The sequence below is a fragment of the Thermobia domestica genome, chromosome 1 (genome assembly GCF_964235325.1).
Source record: "Thermobia domestica chromosome 1, izTheDome1.hap1.1, whole genome shotgun sequence".
Taxonomy (NCBI): domain Eukaryota; kingdom Metazoa; phylum Arthropoda; class Insecta; order Zygentoma; family Lepismatidae; genus Thermobia; species Thermobia domestica.
Genome location: NC_137454.1, coordinates 61652778 through 61677893, shown reverse-complemented (window position 1 = coordinate 61677893; position 25116 = coordinate 61652778). Strand labels below are relative to the sequence as shown.

The window sequence follows — 25116 nt, the reverse complement described above, 5'->3', positions numbered from 1 at the left end:
TGCTATTCTCGAAGTGTAACGAACATAATGAATATTTTCTAATCGGAATTCATTCGGGCTCAGGACTAGTGCTCACTAATCTCAATGAGCGCTATGCAGAGTCATATTTAGAAACACAATAATGTAGTTAGCAACAATTGCCCAGAAATTGACCAGTCATGACTTTTCCGCAGGGTTGTTTAAACAAATTTGGAGAAATAAAGATCAGGGATAACAGTTCTCTCGTACCTTGATTTATCCAATGAATTTGGACAACCCTGCAGAAAAACGGTGGCCGGCATTTTTCAATACAAGTCGTCGTTAACTTTTCTAGTGTGTTTCTAAATACGGAAGTTAGCATTACACATTGGTCAAACTCTTAATACAACGCTGAAAACGATTCTGCACAGGGCCTAATGAATCTTGCATTACTTCCTTCACACTTACGAAGGGCTTGGGCTCACTAGTCTCATGGTCAGTAGGGCTCGCACTTGGCTCATTTGGGAGTTTGCTCGCTCGGATTTTGATTATGTTTCGGATTCACAGAGCCCGTATTCACGTGTCTTCGTTCGAGCTTCGACATCTCTGGTAACAAGAACAAACTTCAGTTAAAAAGTAACGCACAATAGAAAAATGAAATGAAATCTTTAAGTTTTAGGTCCCATGCTAGCTAAACTAAAGGAGACAGTGATGATTAGAAATTAATGAAATGGTGGAATGATGAAAGTAGGAGGAAACGAAGCACCCCGAGAAAACTCACGCACACGGTTCTTGTCCACCACAGCACAATAGGTCGGTAATTTTAAGCACTAGAGAAATGAAATTTTGTACGTAAAAGAAGTGGTTCTTTGGGAATGAACTACATATCCATTTGCTTCACTGCACTACAGCCATGTTTGTTTCCATGACACAAATCCACGTCCCTAAAACTCTTCAGGTAGGTCAGTATACCATTGTTTCATATACATTATGAGCTTATCATCATCTCGAAACTGTTTCCCACGCCAATAAGCCTTCAGTCGTCCAAACAGTTAGAAAAATTGGAATGAAATCTTTCAGTTTTACGTCCCATAGTTCGCCCGGTTAAGCTAAAGGTGATGATTAGAAATGAATGCAATTGTGGAATGAATCAAGTGGGAGAAAACGAGAGAATCCGAGAAAGCCCACGAACACAGTGTTTGTCCACCATAAAACCCACTTGGCACGAGCTGGGATCGAACCAGGGACCTGACGCACCAGAGGCGAAGCTCTACAACTGACCTACCGTGCCTCCTAAACAGTTAGAAATTTGATGACGTTGAATCGAGTCTGCATAGGGTATGGTACCACTGTCCATCTCCGTTGGCAATCTTCTAAATTCTCTTGGGGCCGCGGTGGCTCAGTGGTAGAGCGTTCACCTCTGGTGCTTGGAGCCCCTGCTTCGATCCCAGCCCCGCCAAGTGAACTTTGTGGTGGACAAACACCGTGTGCGTGGGTTTTCTCGGGGTACTCCCGTTTCCTCCCACTTTCTTCATTCCACCATTTCATTCATTACTCATCATCACCGTCTTCTTTAGCCTAACCGGCATAACCGTGGGACGTAAAACTCAAAGATTTCATTTCAATTTTTCTTCTAAACTCTCATGTATGCACAGCGGCGAAAATAATGGCCCGCAGAGCCCTCAAGTCAACAATATGCCCCAAATCGTAAAATAAGTAAATAAATAAATGAGTTGAATAAGTTTTTTAGAGAATGCCAGTATCACCTGAAGTAGTATACTAAATATTAATATTGCTGATAGATTCATGAATGTTCCAGCGGTTACTCTACTTTAGAACACTATACGTGTAGAAATTAAAAGAAAAGAAGTTATATCAGTGAAATATGTCAATTTCTGTTTGTTGTTAATACCTGCTTAGTGGGTAGTCTCCCTGACTTAAATCATTTTTCTTCAGCTGTGTTTAACTTCACCGGTAACATCAGCAACTGCAAAGAGGTCTTTTTCAAAGTTGAAATCAATCAAAATATTTTTAAGGAATACATGACTCACAAGTCAGTGTAGGTTAAATGCGTTTTAGCATTGTTAAGTATTGAAAATGAAACGTGTAGGAAACTGGACCAGGAGGATGTGAGGGGGGCGCGGTGGCTCAGTGGTAGAGCGTTTACCTCCGGTGCTTGGGGTCCCTGATTCGATCCCAGCTCGCACCGTGTGGACTTTGTGGTGGACAAACACCGTGCTCGTGAGTTTTGTCGGGATTCTCCCGTTTCCTCCCACTTTCTTCATTCCACCATTTCATTCATTTCTCATCATCACCGTCCCCTTTAACCTAACAGGTATAACCGTGGGACGTAAAACTTAAACACGGCTGTGATGAGAAAAAGACTTCTAATCGTGAAACAAAGATGATTTGGAAAATGCTGAATCTGTGAAAGACCTGCTAAGTTGGTAAATATTTCAGTTGCAAAGGTAAGGACGGGTTTCTTAACTAAAAATATACTAATTAAAAACATTTGTTGAATTCGAGAAAATTGTTTAAAAACATTCAATGCTTCTAGTGTATCTGACATTCTGCTCTATGTATGTGTGTTCTATGTTTCTTTCTCTCATACATGAAATGACATTTATGGTTATGGTGATTGCTTTCTTACAATCAAATACAATACGAAACGATATAGAGTTCAGTTCTGTATTCAGAACCAGCTTATAACCAGAAATTATTCAAAAGTGTGCACGCCAGAACTCTTACAGCATAAGCCTCCATATCCAGCAAGACCAAAATAAACGTTTTCTTTGTTTAATTCGTTCGGTCTCAAACTGGCTCTTGTCCATTTAGAGCAAATCCCGGAAAACCGAAAATACTGTAGGAACTATACGTGTTGTAGAACTGGAAATATTTGAAGTTGTTCAAGTGAATAAACATCTACAGAACCTACAGTTTTTCTCAGCTTTCCAACATTTGCTGTAAATAGACAAAGCCGATTTGGAACTGAACGACTCATATAGATAGAACTTTTTAAAGCACTGTACAGTGGTGTTTTCCGATATATAGTGATGCATTTCACAAGCCATTGTAGCATTGTAGTATTTGTAAATCCTCCTTGAAAGTTGTAATAATCGGCCAGTATGTCATATTGTCTTTTCAATAGAAACAAGGAAAAGGAACCCCATTCCCGCTGTCTGGGGAGAAGGATCCTGAACCTTTGGTTATGCCACTATGTTTGCAGCATGGGATCTTACGCTATCGTAATGCAACTTGATGTCTCATGCATGCAACTTACCCAAGGACGAACAATAATTATCGTTCCTTGGTAATGGTCGTTCCACATTCGAGAAAGTCTATGTAAATAATCACCCTGTAATCCCAAAAGAATGTTGTCATCAATTTTTTTGTATGACATGGCAAAGTCGCGGCTTCTTTCGACGCGGTGATCCTTAACCTTTAGTTTCATCGACTATGCTTTGCTCTCAGGATCGAAATGAAACAGCCAGATTTCATCACTCGTGATGACTCCATAAAACCATTCTGGGCAATTTCTTGGGAATTGTTCTGATTTGCAACATATTCCGTGGATCCCAGCGAGAATTTTTTTTTTTCTGTATCTCAGTCGTTGGATTAGCGTTAATATAGATCCGTTTAGTGTACCTGTATCCTCCATGCTTTGTCTCGTGGTACAGCAACTGCCTTTTATGGATAATGATTTATGCATTTTAATCGGTTGTGACGATTGACAGTGTACCTGAACGTGGCTGGTCCGAAATGCTGCGATTACAATGCCAAAACCTCTGAAGCCATTGACACACATTACTTCGATTCTTGTGTTGTAACCATAGACTGACAACAGCTTACTGTAAATCGATGTTGCTAAGTTGTCTCCAGCACATTGTGGAGTAATTCGGTCATTGCACGTTGACATAGAACGGTGTCACGTTGTTAATTCACAACGCAACAGATTTGAATAAAAGTTAGGTGTAAGTTAGATGGGAAAGGACCAATGCTTTAGCCTACAAAATCTCATTTCTCTAATCCTTTCCATTACCGAACTATAGAGTGACTTGTGCGTTTCCTTTTGTCCAAACTTTGTAGACAAACATAGCAAAACAGTTATTATTTTAATTTAATGTCTCATCATTTATTTTCAAACTGATTATAGGAAACGAAAGCCTACATATGGAAAGTAATGACAACGGTGTTAGACTCGTGTATTTTGCAACATCCAAAAACCTAATCGTGAAGAGTACAAAATTCCCACATCGCGACGTTCATAAATATACTTGGACATCACCAGATGGAAAAACACATAATCAAATTGATCACGTTTTAGTAGGTAGAAAAAGGGAATCTAGCATAATTGATGTCCGGTCGTTTAGAGGGGCTGATTGTGACACTGATCACTACCTGATAGCAGCGATAATACTAGAGAGATTATCGTTGAACAAAGGTAATATTCAATGTCCGAAAACGGAGAGATTCAATTTAAAGAAATTAGAAGAAAGCCAGGTAAAAGAAGAATACCAGATTGAAGTTTCGAATAGATTCTCGGCTTAAGATTCGGAGTGCACTATGTTGAGGATACCTGGATTGAAATTAGAGATAGCATTAAAATTTCAGTAAAAGAAAAGTTCGGCCATGCGGAAATACGCAGGAACAAACCATGGTTCGACCAGGAATGCATTAAACTAGCAGAAAAGAGAAAACAGTCAAAATTACGCTGGCTACAAAATCCGAATGAAATAACTACACAAAATTTCGCAGATATCAGGCGGGAAACTTCTAAACTTTTAGAACAAAGAACTTAATTTTTTAAAGCTAAAATTAAGGAACTTGAAGATAATAGTAAAAATAAAAACATCTGGGACATGTATAAGGGGATCAGTGAATTTAAGAAAGGCTATCAAGCTCGTGCTTATATATTAAAGAAATCTGAAGGTACAGTTCTCACTGATACGGATAGCATTTTAAATAGATGGAAAGATTTCTTTGACGATAAGCTTAACACGCAACCAAAAACTAGTGTGCGTGGAGAAAAGGAGATACACACCGCAGAACCGTATATTCCAGAACCCAACCGAATAGAAGTAGAAACCTCTATAAAGAAATTAAAGAAACACAAATCTCCGGGTGTAGATGAAATTCCGGCTGTGTTAATTTTAGCTGGAGGCGAAAAATTGTGGAACAAGATATACAAACTCATTCTCATTATCTGGAACAAGGAAGAATTGCCACAAGAGTGGAAAGAATCAATCATTGTCCCAATTCACAAGAAAGGCGACAAAACTGACTGCAATAATTATCGAGGCATTTCTCTTCTGTCAACATCCTATAAAATACTTTCAAACATTCTATTAGCAAGATTGACCCCATACGCAGATGCAATTATTGGAGATTATCAGTGCGGATTTAGACGAAATCAATCAACTAGCGACCAAATATTTACCATTCGCCAAATACTCGAAAAAAAGTGGGAATACAATACCCCGATACATCAACTATTTATTGATTTTAGAAAGGCGTACGACTCGGTTAGGAGAGAAACATTATACAACATTCTTACAGAACTAGGAATACCGAGAAAGCTAATTAGATTAATTAAGATATGTTTAAATGAATCCCAAAGTAAAGTCCGGGTAGGAAAATTTTTGTCCACGAGCTTTCACGTCGAAAATGGCCTGAAAGAAGGAGATGCGTTGTCGTCATTATTATTTAATTTTGTTCTGGAATACGCTATAAGGAAAATCAAAGATAGCAACCAGGGCCTACAGTTGAACGGTATTCACCAGGTGATGGCATATGCTGATGATGTAAATTTAATAGGGGATGATAGGAGGACAATAGAAAGTAATGCAGAGATCGTATTAAACGCTTGCAGGGAGATGGGTTTAGAAGTAAATGCAGAGAAAACTAAGTACATGGAAGTACGTCGGGACCGTAATACGGCAAATTATGGATGCTTTAAAATATTAAATAATACTTTTGATAAAGTGGTTAGTTTCAAGTATCTAGGATCAATGTTATCATACGAAAATCATATTCACGAAGAAATTAAATATCGACTGAAATCAGAGAATTCGTGTTACTATTCGGTTCAAAATCTCTTGTCGTCGCGAATTCTGTCGAGGAATTTGAAGCTTAAAATATACAAAACGATAATCATGCCTGTTGTTCTGTATGGCTGCGAAACATGATCGCTTACTCTGAGGGAAGAACATAGACTGAAAGTATTTGAGAACAAGATCCTGAGACGAATATTCGGATCCAAGAGGAACGGGAATGGGGAATGGCGGAAACTTCATAACGAGGAACTACATAATTTATACGGTTTACCCAACATTGTTAGGGTCGTCAAGTCTAGGAGGCTTAGATGGGCAGGTCATGTAGCTAGAATGGAAGAAAGTAGAAATGCTTTCAAAGTCTTAACTGGAAGACCAATCGGAAAACGACCATTAGGAAGACCTAGGCGAAGATGGGAGGACAATATTAAGATGGATCTCGCAGAGATTGGAATACAAAGTAGAAACTGGATGCAGTTAGCTAAGGATAGAAGTCAGTGGAGAGCTTTTGTGAACGCGGCATTGAACCTCCGGGTTCCATAGGCCATAGAGTGAGTTAATTAGTTTAGTTAATGTCTCATCATTATGTTCCGAGGCTAAGGGGATGGTGATGATGATAATGAACGAACTAGTGGAATGGTAAGTGAGAGGAAACGGGAGAATCTCAAGAAAATCCACGCACATAGTGTTTGTCCGCCATAAAGCTCACTTGGCGCGAGCCGCGAAGGAACCAGGGACTCCACGCATACTAATTCTTGTATGCATGTGATTTCCGATATCACATACCGAAGTGATTTGGGTCACGAACCGCCACTGGCAAATCGGAGCATTTTTGTTCACTCAAATAAACCTTGTTCAGTTTGCCCCTTTGAGAGTTCTTCTTTTTGTAGGGAGGGACAGAACGTAAACTATAAATATGTTTGCATTAAATGTGAAGGTAAATATATTCTGGAATTCTAAACAGCATTGTTTTACTCACGAATATAAAGCCTTCCTCCCGGTCTTTATAAACTACGTATATATCTATATATATACTCTTTATATTCTGTATATACACCAGCGTAGCAAGTCTGGTGCTCTTTAGTGTTAATTATGTCTACTTAGTATTGTAGTTAAGCTCTTAAAAATGATTGACATTCCAAACAAAACATTTCACACTCGTTATTTATATTATCATTCTTTCTGGCCGTACATATTTAAAAGAAAAAAAATAGTTAATTGCATTCCAAAGTGGTGACAAGATCAGTATGTGAGATAACTGTGTTTGTGTTTGACGTGTTGCACAAATAAACATAGCATTGGCTTTAGTTTATATCCCATAATCGAAATTCCCTTGCTGGGCGGCAGGAACCGTTACATAGGGTGAACCAACCAACCGGCTGGGACCTCGTGCATGGAAAGGGCCCGAGGTTCAAAAACTTTATTTTTTATTTTTTTAGAACATTTATGGAATATAGATTATGCTCCATTCAATAAAATTCTGAAATTTACAAAATCCCAGAGCAGTCAAGCCCGATTAAAGTTCTGTAAGTAGCTTATCTGCAGGACTCCATCACATGGATCTTGAACAAAAATATTATCTCTGTAGTATTTCTGTAGATGTGTGGATGAATAAGGTTGTAAAATTCAAATCGTATTTTCTAACCAATCTTGCTCAAGCAACGCCTTTCTGCTGCGGTGTCGCTCTGTACCATGTTTACAGTTGGCAAAAATGTTAGAAATCTAGTTTTGTATGATTTGAATCCATAACAGTGATGCCAACCCTTGGGAAAATTCGATTTTGTAAGATTTTGGACATTAATTATTCGAAATAGGAAAAAGGGTTTTTCGTCAAAATTGTGAATATATATGGGATTTTTCATTATACAGTAGAATCCGTCTAATCCGTTACCTTTGGGACTGGGGATCAGGCGCGGATGCAAGGGAGGCTATAGGGGCTATAACCTCCCCTTGACGCTCTGGTATACACTGGATAAAATGGGCTTCAATCCTGCTTTACACTGGATAAAGCTGCAAACTATGGACATATTTAATTGATCCGCCTCTCCCTTGATCATATTTAAATATCCTGGATCCGCCACTGCTGGGGGTATGGTCGAACGCAAAAAAGGTCGGATTGTGCAGTCGCCCCAGGATATGATGCAAGAAATGACGGAGTACTAAAGCGGATAAGCAGTAACAGCAAGTAAACAACAATGCCGCGACGGCAGTAAACGACAATGGGTCTCTTGAGTCACCGACGAGTCGTGACAAGTTCGGCTCGAACATGTTCGGATTAACCGGAGTGACGTACCAGCCGAGGGCGGACAAGAGGGGTTCTACTGTATGTATAATCCATGCCAACAAAATTCTCTACGAGCGGGAAGTGTATATGATGAGTCATCAATAATCTTCTTTTCAATTCTTAGTCTCAAGTCTTTTATTTGCTATCGATGAAGTCCACGCTAGTTAGGAATAACTTGATCATATATGATTCTTAAAAAATCAAGTAGAGTCTACCGATAAACGAAATTAGGGGCCGTCCACATATTACGTAATGCTATTTTTGACTAATTTTTACCCCCTCCCTCCCTTTTGTCATACTTCGTAACGCAAGAAGGAACCCCTGCACCCTTTATTACGTAACACTTTTTGATTTTTGTTTTTTCATCAAAAACCGCTTATTTTGCGGGTTATTACAACAAAAATAAATAAATAAATAATGGTAGGACTTTTTATTACAAAATGCTTCGCCAACAAATAAAAGTATTATAAAATGGCAGTACCGTAATAATATTTTAATCTCATATATATATATATATATATATATTTAATTAACCAGTTTTAATTCTTCGAAATTGCATGCTGTCGTTTTCCCAAGGAGATCACACCCATCCTTTTAGGTCACCGATGATTGGCAAGAAGAAAATACTACTGGAAAATGCAGATGAAACAGGATCTAATTAACTGACATCAACCTCATTTTCGGAGATCCAGGGTGATTCGTGTATTTGAAGGTCGTCAGTGTCGATGATGCAAAGAAATTCTCTTCGTCGACCATAGATTCGAAGTGGCTGCACACATGAAGGAGCAAGGACATCTTTGAGAACAAGCTTTCGAGCATCTATGGACTTTGGACTTCACTTTACTCCTTTTAAAATTCTTATTGTCCTAAATCAGTGCCAGAATAAACTCGATTTCACGAGAAATATTTAAATCCAAAATGAAAAAAAAAAATCAGTACGAGATGAACATCTGGCGAATTAGGTTTTAATATCTTATTTTGTTCCAAATCGTGGATCGTTCCGTCACGGAAAATATTATTTCACAGAAAGAAATTTCTTCTGTTTCACATACGAACCCCTTAGAACAAGAGAGTGGGTAATGATTCAAATCGAAAGTTTTAAATAATATTCTCAGAAATAGCGATACGATTGAGAGCGTGAGAGCATTTTAAGCGGTAGTTACGATCACTAACAACCAAGTCCAGAAAAGCGTGTGCCGTAAATGCAGCTCTGCGATAGCCACAAAACACATTTTTATTTTATTATAATACATGAAGTGTTCGTCACCAGTCATGCTGGTGTCTAGTAGCGTCTTAGAATCCCTTCTGCATAATTCAATTTATACAGGCTATATGTTCGCAATTTCCCAAAAGAATAGAAATATTTATTTCTATATATATAAAAGAGAACGTACAAATCCTTTGTGAACTCATCACGCTAATACGGCTGAACCGATTTCTTTCATTTTTGGGGGGTTGTTAGGATTTGGACCCTAGATGGTTTTTATCATATCACTTTAATTTTTAATTACCAGTGTCTTGAGATAATGGACCATTCAAGTCTGCATAGTTCATCATAGGTAAAAATAAACGTATGTATATGCAACCCGCATGACCACGTGACTCGGCGGGTTAACATAAATGACAGGCGCTTGCAATTTGAAAGCGAAAAAGTAAAAATTATCTAAGTAACAAAGTTTATTGCGTTCCGGGGTGACCGCAGCGAAGCGGGGTGAACGCTGCTAGTATTTATATATAAAAAAGAAAAGAACTGAATAAACTTATTTGTTTAAAAGATTGCATATGAACCTGAGAATAAAAATAAAAATTACAACAACAACAACAACAACAAAAACATTCGTTACGTAACGAGAACGTAAACCCCATCTTCCTACCTTGTAACACCTCGTAACGCAAGACCGACCCCCCCCCCATTATCGCATTACGTAATATATGGACGACCCCTTTGCGCTCTGGTATTTGATGAAAGAAGAAAATAAAACAATGAACGAATAAAAGAAAGAAAATAAATACTAAATGAGAAACAATCAATTTTCAAACGTTCCACATGAAATGTGCGGAGAACATTTTAGTATCATTCGGCTCAGGTACATAGGTATTATAAAGTCACTGCACTTCTGACAATATAACAAATTGTTATCGATCAAGGAAAATAGTTATTAATACTATTTTTTTTTAAACTTGGAAGATCGAAATTTATTGATAATTCGTCTAGAAATTGAAAAAAGTAACACACTCCATACATAAGTTTCGTATGATTTAAGGATTTTTTTTTTAAAGTATTTCGTAAGGATTTTCTGACTCTCGAGGTAGGATTTTAAAGCGTTTCAGGATGGCATCACTGGTCCATAAGTTTAAGGAATTCTTTACGACTTACAACATTCTTTACGCTGTATGAGAATTTAGTGTACAACTTACTTACGAAACTCTGTATTTAATACATCATAAGAAAACAAATTTATATCACCTTTGCTGCTCTGCAATTATATGAGTATTATTGAGTCTTTTAGAGTTGTTGATAAACAGATTTATGTTTCCCAAAAATTGACTGATGGAGGCACGTAGCCAGGATTTCATACTAGGGGAGTCTGTGATATGAAATATTGTGGTTATCACACCAGGGGCTCGATCATTCTAAACTATTTTACTGGCAACATACCCATATTGGTTGATTAGGACAATAAAATGAGGATATGTTAATATTTTAATAACAAACTATAAAGAAATCTCGAGTAAAAATATTTTTAAAATATTGAAAAATATCTTCCGAGGTCATTCGAACTCGGTTCTTGTTGTCTTCTTCCTTCTTCTTTTTCTTATCTTCGATTAATGCCGTCAAAGATAGCAACGAGATCTCTTTCGGCGGTAAACATATCCTATAAAATGGATTAGTGTTGCCGCGAATTTGAAAATTACTTTATTAAGTGTAACTGGAATTTATGTTGCCAGGCTCATATTATTGGTGATTCTGGGCATTTCTTAAGTTCTACCTGAGAATCTATTTAATAGAACAGATTCATCAATTGTCATTTGTAGTCCATAGGATTAGCATCGAGGTAAATGAAATTCGGAACGGTCCGTTCCAATAATATCCATTTTTAGATTAAACCCCTTCCGATTCCTCCACACAAAGTTCCTCATAAAAAAGAGTAACCAAACGTTTGCTGTAGTTTTATATTTTTAAGGATGATTCTTCTTTTTCTCGTTTCTTTTTGTTTCATCCTTCCTTAAATTTTTCATTTATGGTTTCGAAAGGAGGGGATCCGGATCCCCGGACCCACCCCTTGGCTACGTGCCTGGCTGATGCGTTATCTACACTATTAGCGATTACTGTTTTTAAGTTATTGTTTCCGAATCATTTAACAATGTTGTCAGCAATTGCTTCTGAAGTTTCATTCGAATGTTCAATAAAGTCTATTATTACATTTTATTCACAAACTAGCTGAATACTCGTATACCCATTCTTCGCATGGGGGCTGTATTTGGAAGTCAACGCGTGTGGGAGTATCATCCTTCATTTCAGTGGCCGCGAAAACTATGGATTTGACACTAAAATATCGATTATTTTGGGCTATTTTTACATGTCTCGGTATCCTTCCCCCCTCTGACCCCCGGCCTGCATACAATGGTAGCTGATTTTGCAAGTCATCGCTAATGGAAGTGTTACCGTTGATCTCATCGGCCTCGAAAACTATGGATTTGACACTAATATCGGTCATTTTGGATTACTTTTACATGTCTCGGTTCCCCCCCCCCCGGATTACCCCCGGCCCGCAGCCGAATAGGGTGAATTTGAAAGTTAATAGATTAGAGTTTCACCATCGATCTCAGCGACCGTGAAAACTATGAATGGTCTGAGGCCTGGACTAAGGTATCCGTGACCAAAATTTGGTAACTCTCGGTCAACTTGTCTGGTCCCCAGGCCGGTCTCGGTAAACGCCCGTCCTGAGACCCCCCTGGTTTGAAATTTAAAACAACGCTTCGTCTTGATCTGGAAATTGGACTAAGGTATTCGTGACCAAATTTTGATAATTCTCGGTCCACTCATCTTGTCCCCGGGCCACACACAAACATACAACCAAACTCTTTATATTATGTATATTAGATTGTATTTTTTTTTTTAAAAAAACAGCAATAGGACACATTTTTTGGTCACCTTCTTAGATGTTTCGGTCGCAATTGAGAATGGGTCAGATGAAGTGTCTTCTAAAACCGACTCCAGTGAAATGGGATGGACGTTTTCTACAATGGCTTCAGCCTTCGTTCGTGCATAGTGAAAGAGGAAGAAGGGGCAATGTACCTAGGTAGTACCTTCGAATCTGGGATTAAGTATTTAATAATTTTGTTCTTACAATTCTGTGATAAGTAGCTATGGCCATGTTTGACTTCAGGGTATATCAAAAATAGTTCCGTCAAGATGGGATTCGTATCATCATCATCGTCATCACCATAGGTATTCTGCCCTTATTGGCAGGTCACTTGTCGCAGCTGAGAAGCTTCCATGCTCCACGATCCTTCGCTAACCTCTTCGTCTTCACGTATGATCTTCCTGTTTTAATGTCATCCATTAATTGTAGTCTCCTTTGCCCCTCCCTTTCTTTCCCGCCACCATACCCTCTAGGACGTCCCTCATGATACATTTTTTTCTTAGGCAATGTCCCACCCAGTTTCTCTTCCTCTTTTTAACAATATCTAAAAGTGCTCTTTTCTCCCCCACCATTTCTAACACTCTCTCATTCGTTTTCCGCTCGACCCAACTAATTATTTCTATTCTTCTCCACACCCAAATTTCGAAGGCTTCCAGTCGTTTTTCATCATCTTTACGTAATGTCCATGTTTCCGCCCCATACAGTACAACACTCCACACGAAGCATTTTATGAGTCTTTTTCTCAACTCTTTACTCAAGGCTCCACAAAACAGACTTTTCTTCCTTCTAAAGGCTTCTTTCGCCATTCCTATCCTTGCTTTTATTTCACGTTCGCACTTCATGTCATTACTAAGAATACTACCTAGATATCGAAAACTATTCACTTGTTCTATATTCTCCCTTCCCACTTTTATATTTGACACAGATCGCTTCGTTCCAATCACCATGGCTTTTATCTTTCTAACATTTATTTTCATCCCATATTCTTCAAAGCCCTTCAAATTTTCTAACATCTTATTAATTAATTATCTTTTCAGATTCTGCAACAAGCGCCATATCGTTTGCAAATCTTATGCATCTAATCATTCTACCTCCTACCGAAATGCCGTCATCATCATCTAGGCTCTTTTTCACTATCTCTTCTAGATAGACATTAAATAGTGTTTGCGGCAGACAGCATCCTTGTCGAACTCCCCTTCCAATTGCACTCTCCCCCGTCAGTTCTTCCCCTATCCTAACACTTGTTGGTTCGTGTATAAGGATTCGTATTAGATATGCGATATTCATGTTTGAAATATTTGAAATAAATTAAGATTGTGCCTTACATCTAGCCACTTCAATATGTTTCTTCGATTCAGATGCTTTCTTGTAGTTTTAATAATGGACGTCCGCAGCGGGGTCGTGGCCCTCCCTGGTATTCAAGTGAATCAATAATTTGATTTAAATTTTCAAGTCACGGGCAAATTTTCTAAATTTAGTTGTTCATATTTTCTTTATTTCTTTACGTTCCCAATTTATGTTGTAAAAATACCTGTTACATAATACGAGGTGGTAAGCAAAATACCAAAGCATTTGCTCCTTCGGTGAAATATTGAAATAGTGCCATACAAATTAGCCTCGTTGCGGCTCCTTTCCCTTACCCTATCCAGAGCAAAGCTTTACATGACAAACGGCCATAAATATTTTTCTTTGAAGTAAAATCAAATGATTACAAACTTTGCCTCCACTTGTGAAAAATTCTGCACACACCCATGGTTTTAATGATAGAACGTACACAAGTCTTTGTCCTGCAGGAAGGGTCTTCCAGAAGGACTTCTGTACACGAGCCGCCGTCCTGCCGGTAGGATACGCTTCCTCAATGGAAAGAATATGAGTTTGTCCTTCCAGAAGGAGGAAACCTTCCAGGGGTACGCATTTTAAAATACAATAAACAATATAAGAGTAGGTTTAGTGTTTCCCAGTTATCGAAATTCGCTCTAGTCCACACACGATTGGTGTTTGGTGGATTTTAAAAAGGCGTAAACGTACACACGATCACGTTTAGAAAACATCTTGCCATTATTGAACTAACAGTCGTATCAACATAATTCTTTCTTGCGCTAAAACTAGAGTTTATGCTCTTTAAACTACGAGAACTCTCTGTAACACTGAACGTATACAAAGTACGCTAATTTATAGATAAATGTAGGACTTCTAAGATGGTACATCCTGCCGGAAGGACGTTTTATGTTCTAAGGTTAAGACAATTGAATTGTACGCATAATGTCACATTACAAAATTTTCACAAAACACCACTATATTCTTGGAATTAGTAATCAGTCTTGAAATTCGGTTTAACTCGACCATTCGTCTTTAATTTGTAAAAATATTTGAATGGTTTAAGTATTATCTGTCTCTTCGAAATGTCCTATTGGTCTTACTTATTTTCGAGCTATCAATTCATACGATCACACTATAAAATGTTAATAAATTAGAAGCGACGTAGGACGTTGCAATCAGTGACTATTCTAGGGAATAGTCCGGGGAGAAATTTCTTTCCCCCGGAGCTGCGAAAATTCCCCAGGGAAAATCTCCGATCCTGGACAACAAATGGTCAACAAGTATTTTTTCATTACTACTGTACTTTAACCCCCTGTGTATTAAAATTTCCCCTGGGAAAATCGTCTGAAATCATTGCTTTTTACCACTCAGGCTATGCAGTGAATGTCTAAAGTGATAGACAAGATGTAATGAGAAAAATAAAGAACTAGTGTTTTCTAGATCTTACCGAACAGTGGACAGTAAAATCAGATTGTCCAGTTGAAAACAACACGGTTTACAACAGTAAATCGTACCCAAATTTCCTGCATCAATTGGATCCGTTTATATTCGGGAAAATCTTAACTCTTAATTCTTTCAGTGTCTAAGATATACATATGTTGCTCTTAATTCTTTCAGTGTCTAAGATATACATATGTTGCTGGCTGTAGCCAATAAATCATAGAAAATGTAATGATATAACAATCATCTGGAAATTGTTTCACACATCTTGATTGGCTAATACAGCACTCTTCATTGGCCATCCCAATATTGACCAACATTGGGTTAACAGTATTCCCTAGTTCTGATTTCGAAATGCGGCTGGTTGTAAGTTTCTGAACTCTGGTTCGTGGATTAGGGTTCCTTGACTGGATTAGTGTTAGGAGAGTAGTAACTAATGAATAAATTGTTTAGAAGCGTGAGTTTAACGTGACAACTTTGGCAATCATCTGCTTTACTTCTTTGCGGGAAAAATCAAGTTAGTTGAGTCTAGCAACAGTTTAATTTTTTTATTAGCGGTTCTGAATTAACAATGAAATATATTTTAGACATTGGAGAAGATATCAGAAAAAAATGGCTTACCTTACTTTTACGTTGTTCATTGTTTGTGACTGATTTGTACTTAGCATCCTGTTTTATCAACGAAGCTTATATGAGACGTGGACCTACAGCTTAACGTGGGATTTGAATTACCCCTTTGGGGCACTTATGGTACAATTTGTACCATACGGGTGTTTCATGGTACATTGCGTTATAACTCTCCTATTTGAGCTTTTTCGTCCTGTTTGTTTTTTCAAGTCCAGAGGCATTGTAGAAGACCTTACGTATGGTTTCACACCTTCCTGCGTCGAGACATAGGAGGTGATGACGTCATAATTTTAAATATATATTTTCTTTTATATGTTTTCTTTTTCGCCTATGTTCATTATTTTTTGGCGGACTTATTTTTACACGTAGAAGATTAAAATTTTGCACAAACATTCAGTCCACCGAGTAGTATTTACCAGATTTTTTTTCAGATTTCTGCGTTAAAACAGGGGGGATCCAGAGGGGCTAAAAGTTGAAAAAAGGGATATTTTTACAAAAAAATCCCTTTCACGAGATTTTCCCGCCTTAGATACATGATGGACACATGTGAGTGGTAACGTCTGAAAGGCAGTTCTATTCTGAGGAGAATGATGTGCAAACCATGATTCTAGGGTAATTAGGGATCTCTCAGGGAATGTTTACAAAATATCCCTCTGTATACGGGAATATGAGACATTGTCGTTATATATTTTTTTGGCGGGCTTACTTTTGCACCTGGAAAATTGGAATTGTGCATAAACATTCAGCCCACCTAGTAGTATTTATCAGATTTTTTCAGATCTCTGCGTTAAAACAGGGAGGTCCAGGGGGGATAAAAGTTGAAAAATGGGATATTTAGATCCAAAAAATCCCTTTTTTCGGGATTTTCCCGCCTTAGATACACGATAGAGACACTTGAATGGTACCGCCTGAAAGGCAGTTCTATTCGGAAGAGAATGATTGGCGGATTATAGTCCTAGGGTAAATAGACATGTTTCAGGAAATTTTTTACCTGAGATCATGGTGTTTTGTGGTAATTTGGGGCATTGTAGGGATTCTTGATAAAATTTCTCCCGCCCTTAGTATTCAAGATAGAAACTTGAAATTTGGCGCACACATTCAGTATACCAAGTACTATTTATCAGATGTTTTTTGAGATCTCTACGTTCACACAGGGCCGTTCCAGAGGGGTGTGAAAAAATTTTTCCCTCGAAATTTTCCCTTTGACATCACTTTTCCCTCTCCTGGTATATGGTATGAGCATGCAAGTGGTACCATTTGAAAGCCAGCTCCATTCTGAAGAGAATGAGGTATGAACCATGATCCTAGGATAAATAGTGACGATGCAGTAGCTGCTTGACTGAAAGTCTAAAAAATACCCCAAAAACCCCGGATCCCGAAAGGGTTACATGAGCTCCCACTGGCAGTCGAACCCGGTCTCCCACGCTACAGATGCTAGTAAGAAAACCACGAAACTTAGCATATAGAACTTCTTGCTTTGGAGACAGATAAGTGTGTATTAGTCGCCTGCAAGAAAATGGGCCCAGAGGAAGAAGGGGCAATGTATTGTAAGAGGTAAGAGGAAAAAGAAACTAGATTTTGAATGACTAAAATTTGTAGAATTTAAGACGTAAGAAAACCTGTTTTCTAGTTGCACAACAGCTTAGTTGTACGTATTAGTTTACAGAGCTGTGCCGTGGAAAATCAGCGCCCAGGGCGAGAGTATACGACGGCGCCCCCATACATACGTATATTCCAAGAAATTTTTCCTATCTTTTTTCCATTTTTCTCTCGATTTTCGCCCCGCTCGCCCCCCACGGCACGGCCCTGTTAGTTTATATATATTAATTTTATTAATCTGGTGCATTTCAGAACTGAAAACTAAGAAGTGCCAAGATGGTGTGTATGGGCGGAATTATATCTCATGGTTTCCTAGCTGTTCAAGCTGTGTGGGGACTTCAGCTGTTGTATGCCCACAAATTCGACCAGGTGCTTGCTGTCCCATGGTTCGCGACAGCTTTACTTGCTGCGTTTCTTGGGATTATGCGCCATTGTAAGTAAACTGTTTTCTATTACATTTATACACGGAAACTTAATATTGATCTAAGTGTGATCCAGAAAATAAAAATAAATTTTGGGAATTTCTAGTGGGTTTTAATAAGATAAATCTAATAATTCTGAAAAATATTCTAGAAAACAAGCTTATATGCATATTTTGGTTGAAGAATTTCCTAGTATATCCACAAAGATGCGTACATAAAATGAAGTCGAGTACATAAAAAAGAAGTTCATTGTTTCATAGCTACGAGTAAAGTACTATGAGTTCAAACCAACGTACTGTTACTTAACATGTTTTACACATATTTAGGATCAAGATCAGTGGCGACGATTGGACGTTAAAAGTGAGGGGGGGAGCCAAGGCATGATCTGAATATTTGTATATCATTATTAGTTTCCCTGGTTATTTCTAAACACTTTGTTTGACGAAAGGTTGTATAACTAATAGGATACTATATTTTTCGGTTAAAATACCGTATATCGCATTTCATATTTTATTAAGTAAATAGACAAGAGCAACGCCAGTAGGTACTATTCATTTGTACTCTTAAACAACGAAGGTGTAAGAAGATATTTGATTCCATGCTCATGAACATCTTAAAATTTTGTCTAGAAAATTGTGTAATCAGATTATTTAATAACAAATTTACAAAACAAATAAATAGAAAAAATAATATTAAACATAGTAATGAATAACGAGTCTTGTTTTGTAGAAGTTATATTGAAACTGGGGATTAATGAACAACTTAATTTTTAATTCCACACATGCAATTAAATGTATGTTATTACTCTTAGAAAATGAAAGACAGTAAATACCGGTACTACAAGCATATGCTACGACATTTAAAGCAATATTTGCTTTTGTAGCTTCCCGAAATATGTTCGTTGCCATTAGGTGCAGTTTTCACTTTCTTGGAACACATTAAAACACAATAATACTTAGAATCACTCCACACTCCATCACTCCACTAGAAAATAATCCTAAAACCTAGAATTGTGTTGAATTCACTAAATTTCATTGTATATACACTCGTGCACCCCTAAACACACTACTCATTCGTATATTACACTACAAAACAATGAAAAAGGTAGAAGTTGTTTCTTATTACGCTCTGTTTAATCAATATTCCTTACTTTACAAAGAAGAGAAGACATTTTAGGAACTGTCAGTTTATGTGCAATTAAGAATACCTTGTCAAATACCTTTTTTTTTTTTTTTTTTTGGCGAAACATTCTCTCAGTTTCAAAACGGCTAACTAACATATCGAGCCTTTGTAAGAAAGGGGTATAGAAGCAAACCCTGCTAAATCCAATTTCGAATTTTATCTGGGAACGAAGAAAAAATGACGCCCTCATTAAGTAGTGACCACTAAACAAAAAACTGTTCAACAATTTTGAAACAAAAGGGCGTCACTTCTTCGTTTCCTGAGAAAATTGAAAAATGAATTTAACAAGTTTTGCTTCTAATATCCCTGAATGCTGGAATTGTTGTGCTCCAGTAGGTCATTTTTTGGGTTATTTTCCGTGGCAATTAAAACACAATTCTTGTAGCTTTCTTAACTTCACAGGAAGAAAACCAATACGTACTCACGCAACGGCAAATATTATATGGCACCATTTTTTTTCTATGAAACAGTAATACATACGAAAACTTTAACTTCCAAATGAAATTATATACATTAATGGGTTACTTCAAAAAAGTGGGGGGACAATTGCCCCCCTTTGCCCCCCAATCGCCACCCATGATCAAGATCACCAGTATACAGATTGATTCAGTTATATTAAGCCGAATTCGAATGTGCCTCTTACTTAGGAAATACCATGTTTCCATCACCAGTTGTCTTCAATCTCCAGACCATCTCTACTGACCATTGCCCAGCATCTAAATTTCCGTTGCACGAGACTGGGTTGCGGCTAGACCTGGATATTACATCCCACTCCTCTTTGTAGGCTTTCCACAGGTTGGAGACAGTGCGAACTCGATGATAGGACAGGCTTCGCTTTAGGAGTCCAAACGCACAATAATCCATTGAGCTTGGAATATGGAGTCTTGGCAGGGATGTCAGAGAAGGAATTTGCCAAAATTCCAGTTTCCTGTTCCATTTGGCGATAGAATTCCAGTGATGTTTTCGCGTCTGGCTGGAAGTCTTGTCTTGGTGCAGTTCGACGTGGTTCACGTCTTGACCGTAAGATACTGGAATTTCATGCTGGTACATTTCAGTCAGAACATGAGTCTGGTAGTCCGCAATATTAATTTTGACGTTTCGTTCCACCTTTCGGAGACTTAGTTTATTCCTGTACGAGAAAACGGCTACAACCATGAACTCGTTTGGGAGACTCTCTCTGTATGTAATAGCACGAACAGTCTGTGAGGTAAATCCACGCCTTATCAAGGATAACAACAACCTTCTACCAATCGCCTGCGAGATTAAATTCATACAGCCTCCTGCAATTCCTTTTTCGCTCACCTACATAGCATATCCACTTCAGGGCGTGCATACTGTTCTTGCAGGCGTAAATCCGTGTAAATGGCGTGGTTGATTGTCACCTGGGATGAGCGGCATTTGCTGATCATCGCATGCTGTGTGTGGGGACTTTCGGAGGTCCCCATACGCCTAACCACACGTAATAACGGAGGAGTCCTCTTCACGGGAGACCCGGAATCTGTGCCTCGTATTTCCTATGATACAATTCATAGTGGCATGAGCTACGCGAAAATTACGCACTTTACACATATCTTCAATGCGCGATGCGCGACTTGCTCCGAAAGTCCCACGATAAACCTCTTCTAGGATCTGTTCAGTTTCGACGACATTAGATTACGCTCGATCACACTAGTCTGCTGTGTGACTAACGAAATACACCTCTTGGTAATCTCACGGTGATGGGTTGCACATGCGCGGTACAGTTGCATATTGAGTTCGGCTCAATATAATTGAATCAACCTCTGTATTATAGTGCCTAAATAGAAAATTTAATATTAATTATGGTTAAAATAGAAAATAATTTTGTACGTAAGCAATATAATAATTTGTATATACTGTATATTCTAATTAATTAGTAATATATTCAGAGGCAACTCTTTAAGACAGCATGGTCGCTGTTTTCCTATTCCACATTGGTACACATAATTTCAGACTAGAATCCAGACGGTGATTTAGTCTGAATTAGATTTCAAGATAACTCTGGAATGTGAAAGAAGAAAACGAGACAAATTGGTCGCTCGTACAGAATGATTTAGAGTAAAAATTTAAAAACTTCAAAACCATTATTTAACAGTGAAAATTACTTTTAAAAAAACTTGAGATGATGGGCTACTTTACTAGACAAGTCGAGGTATTCTTATGCCAGATCCGTTTAGAAATGTATTCTGCTCAAATTACTCTGAACAATGAACTTATTTGAAACGTCTAGAACTTTTAAAACACAAATTTGTTCAATTATATTGTCAATTGCTCGTCAGTAAAGAGAAATTACGAAACTCTTACCACTGTATCTTATAATAATTCTTTGTAACTAATAAAAGTGAAAATTGTGATATTATTATTATTATAGACATCTATACACTTTATTATTGAGGTCTTATTTCCAAAGAGAAGTATATAATTCAAAATCCTTTCATTTTGAACTTAACCTAAAATTCTGAGAAAATCCGAAGTATATACCAAGTATATAAATCGAGCTATTGTAAATTTGTACTGTGTATAATTTCATAAGTACTATATAGAACTTATATTTAGAAGATTATTCAAATACTCTATCACAAATGTTAAATCGTCCGACATATTGGAGCCCATGTTACTGTAATTATGATTTTCAGTTTAAATCCTGATTATTGTACACTTAAAACTAGTATATGTTTGCAAAAAAAAGTTAAACCATCTGCTCATATTAGGAATTGAAATTAATTAAACTAATTAATTAGTGGAAGAAGCACGGTGACTCAGTTTGTAGAGTTCTGCACGGGACGAGACAGAATTTTCAAGGCGAGATTCGTGGTGAGATAGAGCTCTTTCAGTAAAAACATACATTTTTCGAGAGGAGACATCACTTTCAACTGAACTCTTGTCTCGTATTTAGTCACATTTAGAAATATTCACATTTAGATTGCTCACTTTTAGTGTGCGGGAACCCTGGTTCGATTTCAGGCTATATGAGATTATACGATACAAGGCATGATGTCCTTATATTTACTTGCTGTTTCTCGGTTTTCTCTTACTTTGCCCATCTCACCAATTCTTTAACCCCTTGCGTACCAGTGGGTATCCCTTATTACTTGTATTAATCCTGGAGATGCTGAAACTTGTTAGTGGATTCAAAGCAAGACTTAGTTCTACTATTTCTCCTTAGGTGACAGCACCTTCTGACAGAAAAGACATGAAATGTCTCAGTAGATGGCAGGCCTAGGAGTGTAATCAATTACAACACACATGTGTTTGTTTTGAGCAACTTCAAGATCTATTTCGTGATCGGAAAAGGAAAACCTTTGTCTTTGATATCCGGTGAGTGTTGCCAACCTGAAGCAACATAAAATCCCTTCAAAACACCAGAACTTCCCTTTTTCAGTCCAAATATTCCACAATACAAATAATTGTATTTATCAGTAATGTGAATGCTCTCCTCTAGCACGCACAATAACTATGCACTATATAATGGTCTAGACAGTCTTTTAAGAGTAAATGAAACTGGTATGACAGCACGCACATAGGAAAATGACACTTGGAACGCAAGGGGTTAATTGTTCACATGTAATAATTATAGTCTCTTTAGCTTATAGGGCATAAGTACAAGATGTTGAGGTAAAAGTATCTACTTCTTTGGTTTGTACGAATATTATTTTCTTCATTATTCTAATATTATTCTAGTTAATAGGTTTCTCTGGATAGACGTTGATTACATATAAGTGTTCTTTCTATTATTCGAATATGCGTTTCCAATATTTGAATGATTATTCGAATTCTGATACTACCGTGTATCACTGACAAATATCATTGATACTTCTCACCTCATTAAAGATTTCACTTCATAGTGACCATTCCAAAGTCGTTTTGCCTGCGTTTGCACTTATTGAATGAATAGTAGGATATTTAAACAATATTCCAAGAAAATTTTTTGTGTATTTATATAAAATTTCATAAATTTTAATTTTTATAATTTGACGAGATTTGTTCAATTATTATTCAATAGTCTTTTCTTTGCTTGTTACTTTGATTTTATCCAATACAATGTTTACATGTAACCGGAAATTGAATTCTGAATTGTGAATACCAAAAATAAATATGCTAGCAAATTGTGTCTACTCAAAATCTCAAAGGGAAAGTGTATATACTTATTATATATGGGATAATTCATTAATTCGGAGCCTGCGTCCACTCACTGGAACACGTAACAGTGACTGGGACGCATAGGCGTCTCTAACAAGTTAAAATTGGAGGGGACGGGAACGACTAGAATAGTACAACACTTCAACGGAATTTACCTCAAAATTATGAGTAAATGGTAATTTACAAAATCTTGACTCTCTGAAAGAAGTCTTACAATGACATTCTTGATTTGACTACACATTTCGAATAGTCTATTTCTTTTTCCTTTTTCTCCTGTATTCTTAATGAAGGAGTGTATATTGTCTACCTTTTATCCTTAATTTCGCTATATGTTTTTGAACTTCTCGCTTAACATCCCAGTTCCTTTGCCATCATTATTTACTTGTTTTCCGTTTTAATATCTAAGATATAAAATCTATTCTTGCTTTCATCCGGTTTCTCAATGTATTATTTCCATCTTTCTGAAGCTACAATTCTCTTATTAAAAGTGCATTTCTATCTATCATTAGTTTCTATATTTCAAAGTAATTTTCCCTTGCTACCTTCTATTTCCAAGAAATTTACCCTCATATATATTATTAAAATTTCTCTATCCCTTTTAATTCCTCTTGTGATCTTTACTTCAATTATACACCGTGTATATTCCCCTGTCTTTGTAGATTGCCTTTCTTAATTCACAGATCAACTTTCTACACATTTTTCCCTTCTATGGTCTTCGTTTGTCATGAAATCCAATTTTTCCTGGTTAAGTAATGACAAAAGTATATGAAAGTGTATGACTGAAGCCGAGACTACTTTGACTAACCAAGAAATGAAGCTTTTTAAATACATACATATATATTTCCTTGGAAGTAGCACACGTCAAATGGACATTTCAATCACAACAACCTAATATTTAACAACACATATAAATTCATTTGTTCTGCCTCTCTGTACTTCTTCCATATAGATCAGCATTGGTCAATTTCATCTTCTCAACAAAATATTGGGGGGACACGTCCCCCTGTCTTCTCCGCCAGTGACGCCCGTGCTGGAACGCATTCTACGATCCGTCTATAATCATGATAGCTTATTCCGTCCAGAAGGTATTGTCAAGTCTAGTCATGGACAAAATATTTAATTTTGCTAAATAGATTAACTCATTCTGATTCACGAAAACGATTCGAACATTTCACACGCTCGTGCGAATCACTGACATTTCTGCTCTTCCTTTTCTGCAGATAACTCACTTCGAGAATTGAAAGGGTAAAGATGATTCGATAATATGAACTGTTTAGTTCTCTGCGTGGTTTAATTGAATGGTATGAGAATAATAAGGTCATACGGATTGATTGAGCTATTGTTGTATGTTTATCGTTGTGAGAATGAAGTGTGTTGTATGTTACTAATGTACTCGTATATTACAGATAAAATATTCAACTAAATATATGATTTATATTGGTATTATACGACTTCCTTTCTTCACTTCTCTCGCTGTTTGCAAAAGCAAACAAGTGGTCTTCCTACTGTCTACTCTGTTTCCTGCTATGCAGTGGTTCTTTTTTCTATTTTTTTTTTTTTTAATCCTTCTAAGGACGTTTGTTGTGTACAAAGATGAAATATGATGCATGTACAATTTCAAAGAGAATGCTGACTGACTCACTCACACATTTGGTAATAAGTGCTGCACAGTTCGATCATTTAAAAAAAATAAAGAAAGAATGATCCTTTATAAGAATCGATTCATTTCTGGAAAGAATCTTGATTCACTTGATTCAGAATGTAACGATCGAATCGTTCATAAACAACACAACACTAGTCAAGTCCAACCCTGACACTGAAACTCAAAGTGTCTGTTTTCAAGATCAGAACTCGAAGTACACAGCTCAATCATCTACTGTTCCAATTGAATTTTCTTACAAGAGGGCAAAGGGAAAGGGATCTCTTGT

General features: G+C 37.2%; 1 protein-coding gene across 2 annotated transcripts in view; it reads left to right on the top strand.

Annotated features, from left to right (window-relative positions):
- Nucleotides 1-25116, top strand: part of LOC145685290 (uncharacterized) — a 66767-nt gene that overhangs the window by 5576 nt on the left and 36075 nt on the right. For both annotated transcript variants that reach the window (XM_081757661.1, XM_081757659.1), the window contains exon 2: nt 17679-17859. In XM_081757661.1, the coding sequence (XP_081613787.1) occupies nt 17703-17859 (157 nt within the window). In that variant the 5' untranslated portion in view covers nt 17679-17702. The remainder of the gene's footprint in view (nt 1-17678; nt 17860-25116) is intronic.